This window comes from Drosophila subobscura, chromosome O (assembly GCF_008121235.1).
Source record: "Drosophila subobscura isolate 14011-0131.10 chromosome O, UCBerk_Dsub_1.0, whole genome shotgun sequence".
NCBI lineage: Eukaryota > Metazoa > Arthropoda > Insecta > Diptera > Drosophilidae > Drosophila > Drosophila subobscura.
Genome location: NC_048533.1, coordinates 22,675,555 through 22,697,116, shown reverse-complemented (window position 1 = coordinate 22,697,116; position 21,562 = coordinate 22,675,555). Strand labels below are relative to the sequence as shown.

The 21,562-nt window shown below is 46.7% G+C and overlaps 1 protein-coding gene across 4 annotated transcripts in view; it reads right to left on the bottom strand.

Annotated features, from left to right (window-relative positions):
* Positions 1–6,294: 6,294 nt before the first annotated feature.
* LOC117897676 (Down syndrome cell adhesion molecule-like protein Dscam2) overlaps positions 6,295–21,562 on the bottom strand; it is a 30,577-nt gene continuing 15,309 nt past the window's right edge. Inside the window, exons 7-33 of one of the 4 annotated variants that reach the window (XM_034806686.1) lie at positions 20,403–20,520; positions 20,026–20,249; positions 17,885–18,012; positions 17,701–17,801; positions 17,325–17,529; positions 15,176–15,307; positions 14,935–15,084; positions 14,659–14,804; positions 14,412–14,547; positions 13,891–14,010; positions 13,559–13,711; positions 12,969–13,491; positions 12,688–12,898; positions 12,364–12,619; positions 12,153–12,296; positions 11,334–11,642; positions 11,121–11,276; positions 10,713–10,892; positions 10,236–10,610; positions 9,939–10,064; positions 9,181–9,496; positions 8,657–8,820; positions 8,290–8,538; positions 8,002–8,229; positions 7,725–7,941; positions 7,303–7,566; positions 6,295–7,223 (exon numbers count right to left, since the gene is read on the bottom strand). In XM_034806686.1, coding sequence (XP_034662577.1) covers positions 7,202–7,223; positions 7,303–7,566; positions 7,725–7,941; positions 8,002–8,229; positions 8,290–8,538; positions 8,657–8,820; positions 9,181–9,496; positions 9,939–10,064; positions 10,236–10,610; positions 10,713–10,892; positions 11,121–11,276; positions 11,334–11,642; positions 12,153–12,296; positions 12,364–12,619; positions 12,688–12,898; positions 12,969–13,491; positions 13,559–13,711; positions 13,891–14,010; positions 14,412–14,547; positions 14,659–14,804; positions 14,935–15,084; positions 15,176–15,307; positions 17,325–17,529; positions 17,701–17,801; positions 17,885–18,012; positions 20,026–20,249; positions 20,403–20,520 — 5,353 coding nt within the window. In that variant the 3' untranslated portion in view covers positions 6,295–7,201. Of the gene's footprint in view, positions 7,224–7,302; positions 7,567–7,715; positions 7,942–8,001; positions 8,230–8,289; positions 8,539–8,656; positions 8,821–9,180; positions 9,497–9,938; positions 10,065–10,235; positions 10,611–10,712; positions 10,893–11,120; positions 11,277–11,333; positions 11,643–12,152; positions 12,297–12,363; positions 12,620–12,687; positions 12,899–12,968; positions 13,492–13,558; positions 13,712–13,890; positions 14,011–14,411; positions 14,548–14,658; positions 14,805–14,934; positions 15,085–15,175; positions 15,308–17,324; positions 17,530–17,700; positions 17,802–17,884; positions 18,013–20,025; positions 20,250–20,402; positions 20,521–21,562 lie in introns of those variants that run through there. The other 3 variants (XM_034806685.1, XM_034806684.1, XM_034806687.1) reach the window with 3 other exon arrangements.

Genomic DNA, 21,562 nt, shown 5'->3' with positions numbered 1-21,562 from the left:
TCGGTGCTTTTTATATCTACCATCTACTATCCCGCATACCTGGGGAATTTTAAAGCTGACTAAAGGATTTTATCGGCTAACTTGCCAGTTCGTTTATTGCATAAATAAATTCCATTGTTTGCGCTTTTCCAATGGTTAAAGTGATTAAGAATAAAATTACTGAATTCTTTGTCAGATATTTAATATTTTCATTATAAATATTTAACAATGCTACAGACTCCCACTCATATTATTGAGTCCTGCCAATCAATATTTGCCTGTTGCCTCTGCACTTTGTGCAGATTGACACCTGTGGTGCAGCACCAGGACTCTGGTCTGCCTCTGGTCTCCGGCAACGGACAGCAGAACGTTTAATTAGACTAATTAAAACCTGACAACGAGCACTGCATTAATAAGCTGCAATCTGCAGCTGCAATGTCTGGGTGCCACATCGAGCTGCAGAGCATTAACCGCACATCGTTCACCGTTGCCTGCCGAGTGCAGAGGCAACGTTTATGCAAATCAGAGCCACGTCTTGTGCAGCCTGTACTTAAATGCTACTGTGCATTACGTCTTTGATTTGAAGGCACAAATTGTCAATATTATATTGGATGGTGTGGTCCTGGCCTGGCGTGGAGACAGTTAGCCGCCTTGTCCTTGCCTTGCAATTAACGCAATAATTGTCCTTCGGCGTATGGCTCCCTCTCGAGTGTTTCGTTTTTAATTTGACATGCAAATAATGCCTGAGTAATTACATACATATTTTATGCAAATTATTAGCATGCATGGGCAATGAGTGCACTCCCAGGGTAAAGGATAATCATGCCCTGAATGAGGATGCTGGAGGGCGCTTTGTATATTTTATACAAAAGAGTTTCTGCTTTTAAAAATATTGCGACTCGTTTCAATTTCTTAGAATTTGCATTTCTGCCTTTGATAACACTTTTTTCTGTTGTATTTCTTTGGCTGTCTTTCTGTCTGTCGCTCTGTGCGCTCTGTCTATTGACACGGGACTGTGTCCAGTGTCCAGTGTCCAGCAGTGGCTAGGAGCTAGAAGCCAGGGCAGTCCAGGCCAAGTCAAGCCGTGCCATCCGTCCGGCAGAGTAAGTAGCCAGTGCCCGGGAGAGTCCTGGGGGGGCGGCTGTGAATTTCCGTTTCCGGTGGCATGCGACACGCTTTGCAAGAGCACTCAAGCGCAAAAAGTGCCTTTCAACTTATTTTCCTGTTTCTATTTCGCCATCTTCAGTGTCCTGCTGCGTCTTCCGATGGCTCTGCGAGTGTCCCTTTTGTCTCGTTTTTTTTTCTGATTAGATTTTTATTCTCATGAATTTTCATTTCCGTTCCTGCATTTTTTATTCGTATACGTACGTCCGGCGATTCATCAGTGCTCGTTGAATTCCTTCGAGTTGTGTCGATAAACAACGAGCAAAGAGCAAAGTAAATAAATAACAACTCTTCGGCCCGGCCATTCTGCAATCTGTTGTGTATTTCCCTCAGTATCTATATCTGTTCTGTATCTGCGTCTCTCCGTTTGGTTTACGTATTCCCCGACGTGCGACTTAATGCACATTTCAAATTACCGGCCAGTTGTTGACCTGATTACAGATCAGCTCCCTCCGGCGCTGCCCAGCCCACATTGGACCGCAATCCTCTTCCCTTTTGCCCGATTTCCGTAACTATCTATTCATTTAGCGGCGCCTTAATTAAACCAGACATTTTTTCCCTTGCACTGTTGCGATAATGATTTTGTGGGCAATATTATAATAATATTGATTATGTAAACGCCAGAGGGAGAGAGTGGACTGGACATGCACTGGACGGGGGTGTGTCAGGAATTTACTACACTACACCCAATCCCTGCTGGGCAAAATGTTTATTGAACCGAAATTAATTAGGGATTTTAAAGGGCAAGGTAAAAGCATACTTTGTCATGCCACAGACACATTTATGGCCATGAGAGGGATGAATGGCAAAGGTGCATAAAATAGTTTTTCATTTACAAGTTTAATCAAATTATGTTGGCATTAAGTTTGTTTGGAGAAGAAGAAAAGAAGTAGTCTTTATGTTGCATAAAACAAATGTAAAAGGCAAAGTGAAATGTGACTTTTAACCTCAAATAAAAATGAGCAAATTGCCATAACTCTCTCTCTAATGGAAATAAATGCTTGTAAATTAACTTAGATTTACTTACGTGTCTTTGACTATATAAAATATTGTTTCCAGTCTCCTGTTGTAACGTTATGCACTCGCAAAATTCATTAGACATTCATAAATGATTTCAATTTGAATTTTTCCATGTTCTCGTACACTCAATTGGCTGTGTTTCCAGTTGAATTGGTTTCCATATACCCCGGGCAATTGAGACGACAAGCAGATACGACATCGTCGACAGCAACGATGACAACTGCATACAAAGCGAAAGAGCTCACATGGTACTGGGAGCAGGGACCCAATCGGTTCCCGATCAACGTTGAATGAGCAAAAACAAAAGGCTGAATAGAGGAAAGAAAAGGTCTCGTTGCAAAGGGAAAAGTTGGACTGAATGTTAAAAAAAAGCTGGAACAAATTAACAAGTCTTAGTTTGGGTTGGACGAGCGTTCTGGCCAAGCGTAAAGATACCCCCAGTGAGGCGGCACCATTGCGCCATCAAAGCAGCCCAACAGGCCATTGCGTAAAGACAGTGAAAGCTGGGGAGGTACGATTTAATTCCATTGAATGCTTAACCGAGGACTAAGCGACTGCAACAAAGGCTTTTGTGTTAAATAGTTGAACGGTGCAAGGAATTATAATGAATCCAACACCTCACATGTTGCACACGGGTGGCTCGGTAGAAGGGGAATAGGAATGGGAAGACGGGGATGATAAACCTGTGATAATTCAAATAATCATGGAGTTGGTCTTGCAGACAGTCAGCCACAGCCACATAGCAGCAGCATCCGGCATTCGCACTCGTATCCGCATCCTGCCAGAGAGAACCAGAGCCACAGCCAGAGCCACAGCCAGCCAGTCAGACAGGCAATGCAAAAGCACTTTATTTAAGTGAGTCCCACATGAATTGCACTTGGCTGTGCGTCTGGCTGTCTCTCCGTCTGTCGGTCTGGTCTGGCTGTATGCCTGTCTCCCCTGACTGTTTGTATTTGTAACACTTCTTTGCATTTTTTATGCTCTGTCTTTATAAAGCATGCACCCACCCAGTCAGCCCTTTGGCGGGCGTGCACCCACCATGCCGGCATCAAGTGCCTTTGGCAGCAGCTGTTTGGCATTTCTGCGGCAGTGGATGTGGCTACTGAATGTGGATGAGGATGTGGCTGTGGCTGCGGCTTTGGCTTCTGATTCAGCTCCGACCTCGACTATGGCGGTCCGCGTCTACTCATTATGTTAAGTTAGCTCATCCTTTTGCATTTGCCTTTGGCTGCTGTTTGCTTAGAACCAACCCTTTTCATGACTTAAAGCGATTGCTTTTCCACTAAAGCTACAACCAGAGGGCACATTAAATATGTTCTAATCAAATCAGATTTATGCCTACACATATTTTCGTGCTTGTGCCGAAAACATTTTACCATTTCTTTTAGGCATAAATCACAAGGATGTCAACGACCAGAGGCCAAGAGTTTTCCATGTCATTTCGTATTAAAACAGTTGCAGCAATTTATAGCTAGCACATGCAATGCAATGCGAGTGCAACTAAAGCCATTTACCTTTAGTAATTTCAGAATTTTAATTAAAGGCACTGGCCAGGCAGCAGGCGGCAGTCTGTAGGCGGCAGGCAACTGCATTTCAATCTACAACCTCGGATGGGAGCGAAAGCACCCAGAGACACAGTTGGGCGCCATGTGCAAATGCATCAAAGGACATTTGCATTTGCCCGGCATTTGGCGATAATGTCCTGCATAGAGGAGGCCAACCGAACTGGACTATCTCTGGCATACATATATGGGCAGCCAGGGCCAGGGCAAGTGCTGGGACGAGGACGTTATTAAATGCAAGTGCATCAGGCGCAGGGTTCGGGCTCGGGCTCGGGCCCGAGCTGTGGTTGCCTAACGTCCTGTCCTGCTGGCTGTGCCATGTCCTGCATGTGTTTGTGTGTGTCCTGTGTGGGTGTGCGGGCTTCCTGTGTGCATTACAACTACACTGGAACAAGTGTGCTGCTTGTACTACTAACCTCTTGCAATTTTGGGTTTTGAATTTGCTTAAATTGCATTATTGTCGTTGTTGTTGGAACTGAAGCTGAAGCTGAAGCTGGAGCTGGGAGCTGGGAGCTGTGGCAAGCGCGTTGGTTGTTGCTGTTGCTGCTGCCTTTACTGTTACTCGAAGAGCCCCCGAGCTGATTGCCCTGCATTGTGTTTGCTGCTCAAATTTATCCCTTTGCAATTTTGTGCTTATTTGTTGCAGACTTGCCTGCCTTGCAGCTTTAACTAATTGAAATCGATTTTGAGACAAGCGCAGGGCGAGGGAGAGCAGCGAGGGACCGGGTTTCCTTAGCTACTGCCTGACGTCTCCTGTCTCTTGTCTCTTGTCTCTCGTCTGATGGCATCGGGAATCATGTCAGCGTTAAGCCTAAATACAACACCCCAAAGTGCATGTCGTGCGTGCGGTTTGCAGAATAGATTTTTGGACTTCCGGAGCAATCCTTCTGCACCCTTCTGCACCTCCTAATAAAACTTGCATGCGCCTTAAGTGCACTCCAACTTTCAAACGGCTGAACAAACTGTCTTCTGGCTTATGGCTGCGGTCTGTATTTTCATGCTTAATTAGATGGCAATCGGACCCACAGAGCGTAGGAGTCCCCATCCCATCACATTCCATAATTATTATGCACAGAGGCAACAGAACGGCAGCCTGCACAATGGCAGCAGGCAAACATGCAGCCAATTACCGTTTTGATTACGCCCTGTCCCCCATCTCTCCCCTTAACTCATTGCTGGCAAACGCACCTAAATTTGCTCACTCCCTAACCAGTTCGATAGGAGAATTGGAAACTTTGCAAATGGCTGGCTGCATGTTAATTAGTAAAAGTTTTGTGCTTGGCTTAGAATCGACTCACCTGGGGCTACACCTACGAGTAGCTGGCACAGTAGAGCCTTTAGCTATTGTTAACCAATAAATATGAACGAAACCAGTTTTACATTCTCTGAACTTTAGAACAACTTCTGGAAGCAATTTTAGACTGCAAACAAGTGATAAATGCCAAGTGCCAAATAGTAGCCGCCTAAGGGAGTTGTCTAAGAGTAAAAGTCGAAGATTATGGCAGCAGCTAGAACTAAAGTAAGTACATATAATAAATGAGACACCACATTATTACCACAGCATTGACTTTTCATCAGCCATTTTCAACTAATCATAACAATCAAGTTAGTTAAATTCAATTCCGATTGTCTCTTCCTGTTGCGTGGCTATTACTCTGAAAGTTGCACTTCCCTCTAGGGTGAACTAAATATTTGCCTTCTAACTCTTTGGTAATCCCATTAGTTTGGCTTTGTCTGGCAGCTGTGTGTCAGTCTGCCACATACAGCGCAAATGTTACCTCACCGACAGGACTTTGAAAAAGTTGCCAACATTTGTGAAAATTGACAAAGTTTGAAGTCAGGCAACAAACAGATGGAAAACAGTGCAGCGTCATCCCATCCCATCCCATGCCATGCATGTTTAATGCTGCCTCCAACTGCGTTGCGTGTTTTTCTCTCTAACTGTAGCTGTGTAGGAGTGTGTGTGTGTGTGGGTCTGCGTTCTGTGCGTGTGTGCGTGCTTTGTCAGAGGCATCTTGTGGTTGCGTTTACCTAGGGAAATTGCAGCCACATTGTGGCGGCCATCGCCAACTCCAACTTGCACTGATTGCCTAACTGACGTGCGTTCCATCTGCTCTCCTAGCTGGAACTTGGATTGGGATTGGGTTCGGGGTGCGGGGATTGGCGACTGGGTCGGTTTGTCTGGCTGGCGACCGCTGGCTTGTGGTTAGTCTGCAGTGCTTTTGATTGATTTGGTTTGCTCTCATTTGCTTGCATAAATATTTGCCCAGCCCCAAAGAGGGGAAACGGAAATCAATAGAGTTGGGAAACCATGGGACCAGGCAACAGCATAAGTAGAATATTCGGTCAGCCTGGCAGCGAGGCATTTGGAAATTTGGTTTTAATGAAATTACCACGATTTGATTTTGTTTATTTTTGCACATCTTTTATTTAATTAATTTGCAGCTATTTGGATTTTGGCTTGCGCCGCATCCCATCTCCATCACCACCAACACACCAACACATAAATATTGATTCAGATGTACTTTCCATACACATATGTATGTGTGTATGTATGTATTTATACACATAAATGTTTACCTATGGTAGCAATACAATTTTATTGTTGATTATCTACTTTTTAATTAAATTCCATAAATATTACAATAATTTTTGCCCAATAAATGCAGTAACAGATTTGCGTCAGTTTCATCAATCAGTGAAAATGAATGGAAAGCCCTTTCCGGCAAACCAAATGACATCGAAAAAAATAAATATGTTTATTTATGTGTCTGCAAAACACCATTGGAGGAGTGCTCTCTGCTCTTGAGAGCGGGAGAGTGTCAATCCGGTTACGCTGTTCATTAACCCGACATGTTTTTTACATCAGCTAGTAATTCAGAACAATTTAATTTATCACAACAAATTGAATTACACATATATGTCTGTATGTATGTATGAATATAGGTGTAAACACGTGTACTTGTATATATGTATGTATGTAGATGGATTGGTATCTAGTATGTATAAATGTATTTATAGTTCTAGCTAGCAAATGCACCTGCACTCGCCCCCAAAGAGCTGCATCAATATCAATATCAATATCGATTTAAATATAACATCAGTGGTGAATCTTCAGTGATCGATAATCGGTAATCAGTAGTCAGTTAATCAGTTATAGTTAGTTATACTCGTAGATCAGCTATAGCCTAGATAGTCTTTAATTTGCTCGAGTGTGCGAGAACTTTGGGTGCCTGCTTAATGCCTATTATACACTTAATGAACAAAACTTAAGACTTGGCTAAATGCATTTAAATGCCACAATTTGTATTTCTTTTTGTGTGTTCTCGTGCATGTTCGTGTCTGCCGGGTGTTCGTTTTAGTTAACGCCACCATTAAGGGGTGTACTTATTATACGTGTATCGTGTATTCTTGTCGCTCCTGCTCCTTCTTCTCGTGATACCTAGGGGGCGCAGGGCTGGTTAGTTATTTGCGTTTCAAGTGCGGGGTAGGTAGACGCTACGGGCATGCAATACAAGCTACAGTCAAGCACTGGGAGCAGCGATTCAATTCATTTTGCGTCAGTTGTATAGTTTACCTTGCCAGCAGTGAGGTCAACTCCTCGCGGTCCATCTTGGCCAGTTGCGCGTCCCCGGTGCTCTCCATTACGCGCTGCACCTCCAGGTCCAGGGCGCGCTGCTCACGCTCGCACTCGCTCTGGTCCTGGCTGGGGAACTCGCGGCCATCGTGGAAGCCAGCGGGCGGACGAAACCCACCCGACAGATCCACTCCGGCCCCAGCCATGGCTGCTATAGAGGCGGCCAGCGAGGCAGCCGTCTCCGCATCGACCTCACTGTCTAAACTGCGGAAAGGGAAGAGATTTTGCGTAACTAAAAGTGAAATTGGATCATTTATCTTCCAGCTAATTCTAGTTCGCTAATTCTGTGCTCTTTTGATCTTGATCTTGATTTATTGCTTTTGATTGATTTGGATTGGTTAGGGTTTAGGTACCTGAACTACCTGTTGCTACTACCAGGGCACTTTCGTCGCTCCAACGTTTGGTTGCTGGGCTGTGCCGCGTGCTTGCGGCTGCGCTGGCCGGCGCTCCTCTTCTCGCCGGCCACTCCCACGCCCACACCCAGGCCAAGGACGTGGCGCGGCGTATTGTGGCGCCGTTCGGGCGCCGGCGAGCCCTGGTCGTTGTTGGACTCGGTGCTGGAGTCGGGCCGGAACATATCTGCAAGATAGCATGGGTTGGGTGCGATCAAACGCCCATGAGCCCGTGCTCTATACGAACCTACGACGGCGCGGCCGTCACTGCTGCGCGAGGACTTGCAAGGAACTCGATAGGTGGGCATGTTCGAAAACTCGGTGCTGGGACTAATACTCGTGTCCGACTCAGACTCGGCCACCACTCCCACCGAGCTGCCGGCATTCTTGGCGCTCCGCCCCGCGCTCGACTTCTTCGAGTGGCCGGCCTGCGAGCCAGCCACAATGGTCATGGACTTGCTCAGCGTGGACTCATCTAGTCGGGAAGATACATGTACATCATTTGCAGGATAATCTTCAGGGCAGAGCTGGTTACCATCTGTGTTGTAGTAGCGCTGCTTGTGCCAGCTGGACTTGCTCTTCACGTGCCCAAAGCCGGAGGTGGGCAGCAGCGGATAGGCGGTGGCATTCAGATTCTCACCCTCCGGGTGGCCGAACGTCTTGAATTGCATGGTGTAGTCGAGTGGAGTCTGTGCGGCTACGGCACGTGTGGGAGTCTTGGCCGGAGCGCCAGTGCGGCCTCCATTCACGCTGAATGTGGCATACGGCGAAATCTCGTACATTTCTGCAGGAGGGAGTCATGATAAAGGGCAAGAAAAAACAAGGATGCGGCCTTTGATTGCCTGCCTTCACACGGGACACGTACACAGCACAGCCTACACCTCAATTGACTCTCGACTCACCCGACTCGTTGCCCTTGTCCACCGTCTTCACCGGCGATGCGCTGTACACCTGCTGGTTGCGCCGGTTCTCGTGCTCCTCCTTGTACTCGCCTGGCAGGGCACGACTCTCGTAGCCCTCGGCCATGGGTCCGCACAGAGTGCGTCGGTGCTTGATAGTCAAAGCTCTGCAGAAGTAAAGATACATTTATGACTCTTCGTTATGACTTTAATTGAGAGATGAAGAAGGAAAGTCCCCCAAAATGACTCTTGAAGTAATCACTAAAGCATTTCCTTTAGGCAGAAAAACCAACCTTAAAGCACAAAATTAATTATTATTTCGTTGCGGGTGAGAAAAAATCTCGTTAAAGCCAATTTGAAGCACTGTGAGGACAGTTAATAAATCCTTAATTAACATTCGCAAGCAATTAAGAACCAGCGAACCCCAATGCGGGCCTCCCTAGGACTACTTAGGCCAGTCGCTGTCCCCAATTGAATTCCCCAGTTGCTGGCACCCAGCCACGGGCCCATGGCCCTGGCGCACTTACATCGTTATGATGGAAACCGTGATGATGACGATGACAATTAGCGTCGAAAACCAATCACCGCTGGTGGGATTTGTTGCATTTATCAGATTGTTCATCAAATCGTTTTCCGAGGGGAAAACCGAGGGTGGCGGTATGGTGATGCCGTCAATGCTCGTTGTGCTGAAATGATAATGCTCCGTCGTTTTGCCCGCATCGTTGGTGGCGGAGATGCGCAGCTGATACCACTTGGCTGGCAGAAAGTCGCAGAAGATTAAATTTTCACGATTTTCCTCGGCGTTCGAAATATCCGATGTGACAACTGTCCAGCGTATGTCGCCTGCGGGTTGATGCCAGAGGTCAAACACACACAGACACGTACACATACCCACGGGAAATGGAATAAAGAGACAGAGAGAGAAAAGAAAAAAAAGAGGAAATTATGCATCATACGCCACGGTGCACACGGCAGGGAATACGGAATAAATTTGATAAATATTTATAGGTACAAATGGCTGTAGATTGGTCAGTTAATTGAAAACAAAAATAATTATATTAACTGTATTTAATTTAATGGAAATCCATAAACAACGAGACAGGCCCAAGCTGACGCCCGGATACTCTCAATTGTGCATAAAATAATTTACATATACATACATATACGTAATTGCATATCATACAGCCAATTGGCAATAGAAATAAGCAAACAGCGAATTATGTTTGGTTCAATGGAGTAAATCCATCGATGGGTTATTCCCAATTCATTGCTAATTTGCACTTACCCAACGGTCGATGCTCTATGGAAAAGTGATGAATGCCACAGCCCCCGTTGTGCCACGATGACAGCTTCAGATTCACGCACGTCGCATTGGTGGCAATTAGTTCGTTGCCATTTGGCGCCTGTGAGGCTGCAAAATGCCAATCGAAATTGCAAAATCGAAAAGGGAGAGAATTGGACAGGGCATAAGTATTCAGGTTGACGGCTGCACCGTCAAGTGGCGCTTGCGGTCGGGCACTGAAATTTGCATTCCCAGCGAACTGTGGGTATGAAGTTTCGTTAGTTTTTGGGACACACTCACCCTTGCCTTTCGTCCAGACATTAATTTCCTCACTGGACACACCAGAGCCGACCATATTATGTGCAGACATTTTTATAATGTACTGATTTCCGCACTTCAGGCTCGTAATCGTGTAGGCGTTGTTCTCCGGCAGCAGCTCGGTGCTGAACCAACTCTCGCCGGCCGTATGGTGGGAGATGCTGTAGCCCTGCAATGGCGCACCACCATCGTCTGGCGCATCCCAGCTGACACGTATGCTGTCGGCGGAAGCGTACTGCACGATGATTTGTGGTGCGCCGGGCGGCTTCATCGCAATGACCTGATATTGGATTTCGTCACTGCCAAAGAGATTGTTCGCCGTACATGTATAATTTCCGGACAGGCTGCCTTCGACGCCTGCCATACAGTCAAAGACAGGGCAAAGGGGAAATGGAAAAATCGGTTATAAATGTTAATGCGAATAGCGTTCAGGCTCTGCCACGCCATCCACCCACTTACGGTGTATCTTCAGGTTGCCCTCATTGGTCACCTCATAGAAGGGACTGAAGGTGACGGGACGGTCGCGGGTTAACCAGCGTGCCCTCGGCGTGGGATTTCCCACAGCCAGGCACTCCAGCACTAGTCCCGTACCCACGGCCTTGCGCACCACCTGACCAAACGAGGCGATGCGTGCTGGTGCTGAAAACAGAGGACAGAGGACAGTGTACAGAATACAGAGAGAGTGGACCACATCAGCCCATGGGCAAACAGTTAGGTGTGCGAAGTGTGCGAAATTAAAATGTTGCGGCTTTTGTGGCTTTTCGCTGGCTCGCAGAATAAATGTCAATTTTTAATTAAAACGAAAAGTTTCCTGCTTTATGTACGTATTTATGTGTGTATGTATGTGTAAACGAATACTGTATTTACCTCGCGTATTGGTGGCCTGGGCAACCACAGATGTGGGCTCGCCCTCGCCCACCGACGTGGATGCGGATACCCAGAATTCGTACATCTGATTCTCGGCGAGGCTGCGTGCCTCGAATGTCACCGGATACCCATTCTCGTCCACACGCACCATGTGGGCTGTACGAAAAGAAAAATAACACTCACACACTCACTGTCCGTGTTTGGGCTACTCACTCTTGGCCTGGCCCTTGCGGCCCGCTTCCCGCGCATACACCGTGTAGTGGGAGATGATGCCATTGCGATTCTTCGGCGTAAGCCATGAAATTAAAATCGAATCTGCCGTCAGCGCAGCCGCCTTAATGGCCGCCGGTGCATCGGGCACATCGTCGTCCGTCTGGCAGTACAAGGGCTGGCTGGCCAAGCCATCGCCAGTGGCCGTGTAAGCCAGAACCCGCAACGAATAGTTGCTGGCCTTGTGCAGCGTATGCAGATAGGTTTCCAGATTCGAGGTGCGTTTAATCTCCAGCTTGGCAGGAAAGTCAACTAATCAAAGGGGAAGATGGTTAAATATTTGTGGGGATTTATAATTAACTACAGCTCTGGTTCACGGTTGAACTGAATACATTCATATATCTAGTTGATGACAATATTGATTTGATAAGATTTGATAAATCAGTGCCAAAACCAACAATTTGCAGTCTCATCAAGGGACTGGGGCACTGCCATCGCACATTGAACTCCTCGCCAAAACCAATAAAGTCAAGCAACTAGCTCGCTCCGCTTCCGTGCACCTCCCTCTAACTCCTGACTCGGTCCGTGCTGGATGGATGGCTGCCTGGCTGGCTGGCTGGCTGACGACTGTCTGGATACATATCATATCTATTGCTGTTTGCACAGCGCTCTTGCACTGGCAATATCAACAAAATCAGCGTCATAAAGTGCCAACTGCAAACTCCCAGCCGCATTCCCAGTCGCTGTATGCTGGCACGGAAACTGCCACTGACACTGGTACTAGAGCTATGGCAGGAGATGGCCGAAAATGCATATACTCACTTTGATGCACAATTGGGCGATATAAGATTTTATATCCCTGAATAATGCCGCCATGGAATTGCAGTGGCGGCTCCTGCCACGAAATCTTCAGACTCTGCGAAGACAGGGCCGTGCAATTGACATTCTGTGGAGCTGCCTCGGGCACTGTAAGAGTAACACCCGAACTGTTGTAGTGCAGAGATAGCAAATCGAGCTCATTAGAAATACCCACCTCCCTCGGCCGTCGTGCCGAAGATGGCCGCACTCCAAGGGCCCGAGCCGAAGCTGTTTAGTGCCCGCACGGTGACAGCATATCGGGTGTATTTCCGCAGACTCCGCAGCGTGGCCTTGGTGGTGGCCCAACCGCCGACAATCACCGACTTCAGGGAGTTATTCACGACGCTAATGTAATTGATATTCTGCTTCTCCTCGGTACAGTTCACCGTGTAGCCAATGAGCTCTCCGTTCCAGGACTCTCGGGGGGGAATCTGCAATTAGTTAAATATATTATGCGGTGTGACCCACAATCCCACACTTCTGCTGTCCCCCTTCGCACCTGCCAAGTGACTATTAGCTCGCTCTCACCGCCCGTCTGCACCTGCACATTGGATGGGGCTTCGGTGGGCGCTTCCTCCTGGGTCTTGAGCACGATTGCTTCGGTATAGGCACTGCGTTCAATCTCATTGATGGCCTGCATGCGGATGAGGAACGTCGTCGCCGGCGTCAAACCCGCCACAATGGCGCTCTCGCGCAGGTCACTGTCATAGCTGTCAAAGGAGGGCAAACACAACATGGCTCGACAAAGGCAAACAGACCAAGGACACACATGACACATACCTGCGACTAATACTCGTCGATGGCAGACTGACGTTGATGACGTTCAGCCCGTTCCAGTCGCCACCCGCCGCACCCAGTGCCGCATGCGACTGCAGATACTTGAGGGCTTGATACTGCACCAGATAGCTGAGCACCGGGGAGTTTCCATCGAAGGGTCGACGCCAGCTGAGCTTCACTGTGCGGGAACCCACTTCAAAGACCTCCAGATTGGAGGGCGTGTCGGGTCTCTCCTGCACGGCCAGATAAATGATCTGCTCGGCGCGACCGTAGGGATTTTCCGCAACGCAGCGATAGACGCCCGAGTCATGGCGATCGGAGTGGCCGATGGTCAGCTGTGAGTCCACACCCTTGTCCGTCTTCATCTCGGCAATGCTGAACCGAAAGTTATTCAGATCGATGCGTCCGTTGTTGTGGGTCCAGCCAATGGTGATGGGCTCATCGCCCTTGGCATGGCAGTCCAGGGTCACGGGATCATTTCGGCGGGAGCTAATATTCCGAGCGGGCTGCTCGAAGCGGGCGGGTTCTGAACGAAATAGAAGGTACATTAAAGCAACCCATTCGGGCTGGGATATACTCTGAGCTCCAATTACCATTCACATTGATGCGTATTATCTTCTTGAGGCCAGCTCCGATTTCGTTAGTGGCCCGGCACATGTAGTAGCCCTCATCGTTGTCTGTGGCCAGATTCAGCAGCAGCGAGTGATTACGCATGCTCAGGGGCTTGAAGTCCTTCGAGGCTTTGCCTGCAATGGGACTCTTTTAATTTAACTAATCACCAGGCAGACTTCAGACTCCAGGCAGCACTGCCGAATGTTAATTGTCAAGTTGGATCTTGGGCATAGGCATCCCAAGGCTCGACCCATTGGGACTTTAATGAGCCGTGTGCCTAGGTCCGGGTTACGATTTTGATTGGCAAACTTACCCTGACCCTTGAACCAGGTAATGGCTGGAATCGGATATCCTTCCGCCTCACAATTTATCGATATTGTGTTGCCCAGCATAATGGCCGTGTCCATGGGCTCGTAGCTCCAGCGAGGTGCGACTGAAACGTGACCAGGACCCAGAGCCAAGTGTAACGAACGGAGGGGAGAACAAACAACAACAAAATTAACAACTTTCGGATAAGTGTGTGCACGGGAGGGTGTGTGTGTATCTTTGCTTTGTGTGCATACACTGAGAGAAAGAGGATTTCAAGTTTAGGAGTTAATAATTTAGAAAGTAAATTGTATTCCAAAATGTTACATAAATCATTCAAAATGGAAGTTTAATGAAACAATTTCACACCCTTTTTCTCTCAGTGTAGCCCAAAAAATGGGCAAGCAACTGGCGCACAAATCCTGTGTGATTTATTTTTGAATCAGCAGCGAGTCGCTTCAATAGACACACAGCAGGCCATCCCCATCCCCATCCGATTGCCAGCCCATCCCAGTAGAGGCCACTCACCCCGCACTTGCAGCTCTGCCGTGTAGTTCACCTTGGCAGCCGCGTTGCCCGCGTAGCAGGTGTACTTGCCGCTGTGCTTTGCACTGATGTCCTTGAGCACCAGCAGCGAGTAGAACTCCTCCTTCTTCTCGGTAATCTGGTAAATTGAAAGAAACACAAGAGTAGCGACAAAGACGTGCAAAACTTTCTCGATGCCATTCGGACAGTTTGAAACAAAGAAGAAGGACTGGCTGTACGAAGGACTTACCTGCAGGCTGCTAGGAATGGAGCTGTCATCCTTCTTCCAGCTAAAGTAGATGGGCATGTCGCCCGAGGAGACTGCACAGGTGATTTGAGCGCGGCCGCCCTCCTGCAGGTTCTTGGGGAACTTAAAGGGCTCGATGACGGGCGGACCTTGATGAGCGATTAGCCAACAATGCGGGCAGACATTAATGTGTGTGTGTGTGTGTGTGTGTCGGAAGGAGTGGAGTGCAAAAGAGACTGCCGAGGCTGACAGTTCCCCCTGAGAGTCCCCTCTACTTACTGTTCACGTTCAATTGCATGTCACGGCGCGCTTCCTCGCCGGCCCGACTCCGCACAATGCACGTGTAGATGCCCTGGTCCCGTCCCGGCTCCACATTCTTGATGACCAGCTGCCCACCCTCCGCCACTGTGGCCAGCTCAAAGTGTGTGCCTGCATGGATAGGGCGTGAGGTAAGGAGAAAGAGCAGGAAGAACAGGAATGTGTAAAGTGCTGTCGACCGCCCTTCTCCAATTTGTCTTACTCGTTGTCAATTCCTGATGCGCTTTCTCCCATCTAATTTGTTCGATGGGATAACCAGCAAACGGACAGTGCACAATTATGTCCTCTCCGGCAACGGCTTTGATCGGTCCAATGGCTCGCACATACGGTGGTCCTGAAGTGAAACGTACAAGAGATTTTGGGAAATGCTTTTAGAGATATGTATTGGGAAATGGAATAATATTTCCTAAGTAAACTGTTTTCTAGGTAAATTATAACTATTTATTCCTAAATCCAATGGAAACTGGATACAATATTTTCGGATTTTCGCACAAGCTGGGAAAGTTTCATTTAAAGTTTAATTTTGGCTTAAGAAAATGTTTCTCCTTTTTTGTACATTATAATTGATAAATTAAATTAGTTTGTCAATGGCTTTTTATAACCACTCAAATCAATGACAAACATTTATTTTCAGTTGGTTTTTGAGTTGCAGCTGCAGCAATTAGACTCCAAATTGAAAGCTACAGGGGGGCTGCTTCAGCAAGTGAATGACAGGGCAGGGCAGTGGCTGTACTGTTAATTTCACCGCAACTGTATGGGTTTGCTCGTATTAGGGTATTGAGAAATTTATTAAATTAGTTACAAAATGCAATTAAGCAGGAATACGGCACACGAATGCTGAATAATTCCAATTATATTCGTTTGGCGCACAAGCGACGCTAATGCATAAAATGCAGATGCAGCCACAAGGCTGCATTCGTGTGTGTGTGTGTGTACTGCAGCTGTGTGCATGCATTTTTAGTGCTGCTAATGCGGATCGTCTGCATGAAGAGAATGCGTTGCATAAATTGCAATATTCATAATTAAACAGGCGGAGCCAGAGCCTGTGGCTAGCCTGCCACCCACCCAATAGGCTTCATCGGGCAGTGCAGTCATTACGTTCGATGAGCGGTGTGGACATGGCAGGAGATGGAGCGGTTTGTGGTTAGAGCTGCTCATAATCGAAACCATTTTGACATCAATATGTGAGGCAGCCCAAGTCTGTGTGCGAGTAGAGGAAAAACCACTGCAACCCAGAAGGAGACTACACTCTGTGGGAGGTCTCTCCATCTACTGATTTATTCAGTCACTCACTCATTGGCTCACATTCTCCATACATCTTGAACAACTGACCGTGGCTAATTTGATTTTCAATTCAGCTCAAAGTGCGGCCAGGACAGCTTTCAAAACAGAATCATTTATCATCAATACGCACGCCCACTTAAATATCAAGTATTCGCAAGCACACATACACAGACACAATACTGCCACAGGCAACCCTGAGGATATGGCACACAGGGAGTGGAGCTGCCAGAGCGTTCATCATCAATCACTTGGCATACAGGGCATATGATTTATATCTGTCACATATCCATTCCTTTATGCATTATTAACACGTTAAGATTACGCATTCGGAACTGCTTACAATGCTCAAAAGTTCCAAGTCAGTGGGGGAAAGGAATACCGTGTGAGATTCCCGTATGCTAACACTTTTATATTTACAGTTTATGCTCTGATGTGAGCTCACAGAGATTATCTGTGAGTTTTGTATGCGGGATAACAACCATTGGCAGCGGCAATTCACACGAAGACTCTGAAATTGGAGAGCCACAGCCACAGCAGGAGGAGCAGCGGCATCGGCAGCTTGTTAGCGGGCAAAAGCCGAGGCATTGATGCCGCGGCTTTGGCTGCATATCGTGTGGCATGATTGGAATGAAAGAAACATCATCATCGCCTGCTGCCTCATGCCTCCTGCCTCCTTGTTGTCGCAGACGTTGTCGCAGCCTCAAGAGATTTTCTTTGACGCGCAGCCAAGCATTTTCTTGCTGAATAGCAGAGTTATTTTCCCCATATCTCTGCACTCCTTTTTATACATTCAGTTTTTGTTTCGTTGCCTTGGCATCGTTTCCAATCAGCTCCCTCCTCGATTGCCGATCCCTGATTCCCGATTCCGTTGCTGCTTGTATGTTGCTTCTGTTGTTACCGAAATTCATGGACCGGATTCGGAGCCCCTTGTGATTTGCATTGTTTGGCCAGCTTACAAAAGGGTCGCGATAACAAAGCGGACGGAGGCAGTGGTTTTTCAAAACATGTAACAATTACAAGAATCGGGCAGGGGACACTCTTATTTGTAGGTCAATCTATCAACTCACCGTAGACATTTAACCTCGCCGAGTGCTGTACACTGCCCATCGAGTTGGTGGCCACGCACCTGTACAGACCGCCATCGTCTGGTCGCACATGTGAGATATTCAAATGGCTTATCACGTCTCCGGACATATCGACAAATTGCCCGATGGCAAAGCGATGATGCAGCGAGACGTCTATAATGGGCTGCGAGTCCAGCAGCCAGGAGAACTGCAATGAGCACAGACAAAAATCAATAAGAACCGGCGGCACCTTCTGATACTAGGAGGCCATAATTTCAGTGATTATTTAGCAATGTGTGGGTGTACGTGTGTGTGTACGTTATAATATTGCATAATAAGGCCAATAAAACATTTGTGGGGTGTTTGTGTGGCAGCTTACTTGGGGCGGAGGTGAGCCGCTGGCGGAGCACTTAAGCGATATTAATGGCCCGGGACGCACATTCTGCTCAATGAAGGTGTAAATCAATTCCGGCACAGTGTCTGGAAGGAAGTGAGAGACGGTTACCACCTGATAAATGCCAAAACTCTGGCACATAAACTATGCATGTCGCCCGTCAACTTACCGCCCAGCTTCAGCTCGGCCATGGCCTGGGCGCTGGCGCGTTGGTTCTCAACGAGGCACTGATAGACACCGCGGTCGCGCCGTCCCACGTTTTGTACCAGCAGCGAACTCTTCGACAGGAACCGTATGCTGCCAAGGACAAGGGGTTAAAAAAACACAAAAAAAATCAAGACAAAAAGTGTTAAAAATGCCAAGTTTTCCAAAGGGTAAAAACTCCTGAAAACTGAAAACGTTGCAGAAAAACCCGAGCTAGTCCCGCAATTTCCCATAAACTCACACCAAGCCGGAAAGACACATGTGTGTGTGTGTGGGTGCGTATCTGTGTGTGCCCCACGTAGCCTTTTGTTCATTCAGGCGAAATTTGTTATTTATTTTATTAGCATAAGCATAAAAATTTCTGCTTGATTTGTAATGCTGATTTGCTCGGTCTCGGTTCTCGGTTCTCTGGCTCCCACTCATCGCAGCCTGCTTATCCCCGAGCAATATTCCTTGGCCAGCAGCTGGCCAACGCATAGAGAGTAATACGTACACAGATATACGTACATAGATGTATAAACGTATTTACATAAGCATGTACCACATACATATATGGGAGAGAGAGAGCACAAGGGATGTTTGTTTTTGCCGGCCAGTTTGTTTGGCACCAGCTGCTGCTGTACAAATGCTGCCATCTCTGGCTGCAAATTTAGTTTGCTTTCGGTTTTGCCCTGGCGTATTATGCTGATTTCGTGTAATTTGCATTAAATTATCAAGATGTGTCCGAGCTATTCAGGCGAAAATATGCACAAAGCGTCTCTTGCTCTCTCTCTGCCTCTGGGCCAAGGATATTCCCCGAGGCCTGGGTAAACTACTGCTGTGTGTGGGGTGTGGGATTTGCATCCATTATGCTATCCTTGCCGGAGTACGTGTTGTTATACAAATGTACATGTGTTAGTGTTTGGATATGCCAGGTGAGCCTTAATTAAAAACAATAGAATCTACGTTTCTATTTGAACAGAGCGGCCGCGCATAGTGCTCTCCGGATTAATTGCTTTTGGCCATCAGCAGACATCGAAAACCAATTCAAATGAAACTATCCGCAAACATTTATGCTGCATTATCAATGGAAACAATCAGAGTCCTTTGAGCACTGACCTTACACAGCATCACTCAATCAGCCCCCGCCGAAACAGAGCAAAGCTTTTAAACAATCAACTGAACCAAAACCGAACCGAACCGAACCCAAGCGAACCGACGCGAATCGCATCGAAGCGAATGAAAATAAAAATGCAGCTGCGGAATCAGAGCTGCCACCGAAAAACGTCACTAATACCGGTGTGACACTCGCTGAAAGTTTAACTGACTTTCGGGATTAGTAATGGCAAAAATCCTGCAAAAAATGTACACATTTTAATTTTAAATAATACAAAAAAATAAATGCATGCCTTTTTTTGCAAATTTTGTTAAAATTTTTTCTATTTTTAAATCAGCTATAAAATCCCATACAAAAAATTTCTCAAAAAACGCTAAGTTCCATTTATTTATTTATGTTTTTTCCACCAATTTTAAATACTTCATGCTCTTAAATGCTTCAGACAATCCGTAGAGTAATGTAAACCAGAAATAAGTCCAACTATTCCGCCGTCAGTGCAATATTAAGTAACTGACATACCCGTTCGATGGCGAAAAAAATGTATTTGCGGCTGGCAGGCAATGAACTGCCATATAAAAATGGTTCGCTCCTTGTACACCCGCCCTTTGCCAGCCAGGGGCAGCCACTTCGACCACGTCCATCAATAATAATAATAATAACAGTAACAATAAAACATTTTCGCTATGAGAAATGCCCTAACAACGACGGACGCCGAAAATAATAAAGGGCTGAGGGTAATCTATGGCTGGCTCTGTGGCTGCACTTTTTTAATATTTTTGGGACGGAAGGAAGGCTTTGTAGCAACCGTTTCGCAACTGGCAAAACTGATAAAAATCGAAATCGGCTATACAATGTTGCATGTGGGTTGCCTTCCCTGCCTTGCCAGCTTGCCTGGTTGGTTGCATGTTGCTCCTATTTCGCACATCCTCTTAGCCCGCCTCCTTCCATGCCTGCAAGGCCTCCCAATAAAAATCCCAATCCCAGTTTCATGCCGGTTTGCCTCTACTTACTTATCCCTGCCGGTGGTGAGTGCATTATTCGCCTGCAGCGGCTTGCCATTGTGCAGCCAGTCGATGGCATCGATCGCCGAGCCCGTTGTGGTACAATTGAAATTTGCCGTTCCGCCCGAATTGACAATTTGAACTTGCGGCAATATATGCACAGATACATACGAATTGACACTCAGGCGTATTTCGATGCGCTGCTCCCCGAACTGATTCGAGGCCTGGCATATCTGGAACGAGAGCGACGAAAGGGCCACACAGTTAGAGCGGAAATGCCAGAGCTTTTTTGGCATTTATATATATGTGTGGAATGGAATCTCAATCCGAAATGGGGGTACGGAATGTTCAGTTTGTCAGCAGTTGGATGTTTAATGGTTACTTACCCACTTGCCCGCATCGCGTTCGTCAGCATTTTTGATGAGCAGCAATGTTCGTGAAAGTATCACTCGCTGTGACGAGGGTATGGGATAGAGGGCTGCCGAGTCGGAAACACGATACCAGCTATAAAACAGACAATGTAAAGCATAAATATGTAAACTCGCTTTTTGCCAGGCTTTAACTCATTATTGATTTACATTTTGGGGTTTTGCTTGACTGTTGTTTAAAATTCAATCTTAAATACAATTCTACCATATGGATTTAAGGTTTAATGTTTGTAGTTATAAGCTCTGCAGTCTGCTCTCTGAAGTACTTAACACAACTTTCACTCAATTACTTAGTTTACATTTTAGTTTCAACCACTCTAGCCTAACTCTTTCTTTTTTTATCCATTCCAAATAGAATATTTTTCAGCACGCACTCAATCACTTACAGATTCATTCACGCTCCGGCACAAACACTCTGAGAAATCAATAAAAAAACAGACTCCTGGGGCAGTTGCCTGAATAAGGATTCAGCATCTTCCACTTCAGTTGGCCATTCTGGCCACGTAGAGCAGACCGACTCACGCATAAACTTATGCTGAAAACAAAATTATCGCATTTTTTCCGCATTTATAGTAATCAGAGCAGGAGTTTTCCCTTCTCCAGCTGTCTGCTTGTAAAATATTTCTGGCACTTTTCCTGTCTGCTTCAGCGTTTATGTTTTTCCACGGAAAACTTTGCTCTTTGCATGTTTGTCTTGTGCACAGCCACTCTTCCTCTCTGTCTGTCTGTCGCTCTGAATGACTGCCTGAGCTCCTGTCGCGTGTTTGTCCTCTGCAGAAGGACTCCCCGAGTATGCCAGAGTTTGTGTGTATTAAGTGTTTAGAACTGCATGAAATTTTAATAAGCCCTGCTAAGTGAAACAGACTGTTAAATTATGTTCCCCACGAGCATTGGCAGTGGCGCTTACTGCTTTATCTTACTAATTAGCTGTGACGGCCCGTCATGGGGTTACTTGATATGTGCGCCATTCTTTGACTTTTATCCATTCATCGAAATTACTTTATATTGTTTCGGCCATCGATGTGCTTTGTTTGCCTGTGTAAGCCGATCCATTCCGAGTGGGTAAACAAAATGATTAAGTTACTCCCAAACAGACGGAGACTTAGGCTGAGACGGGA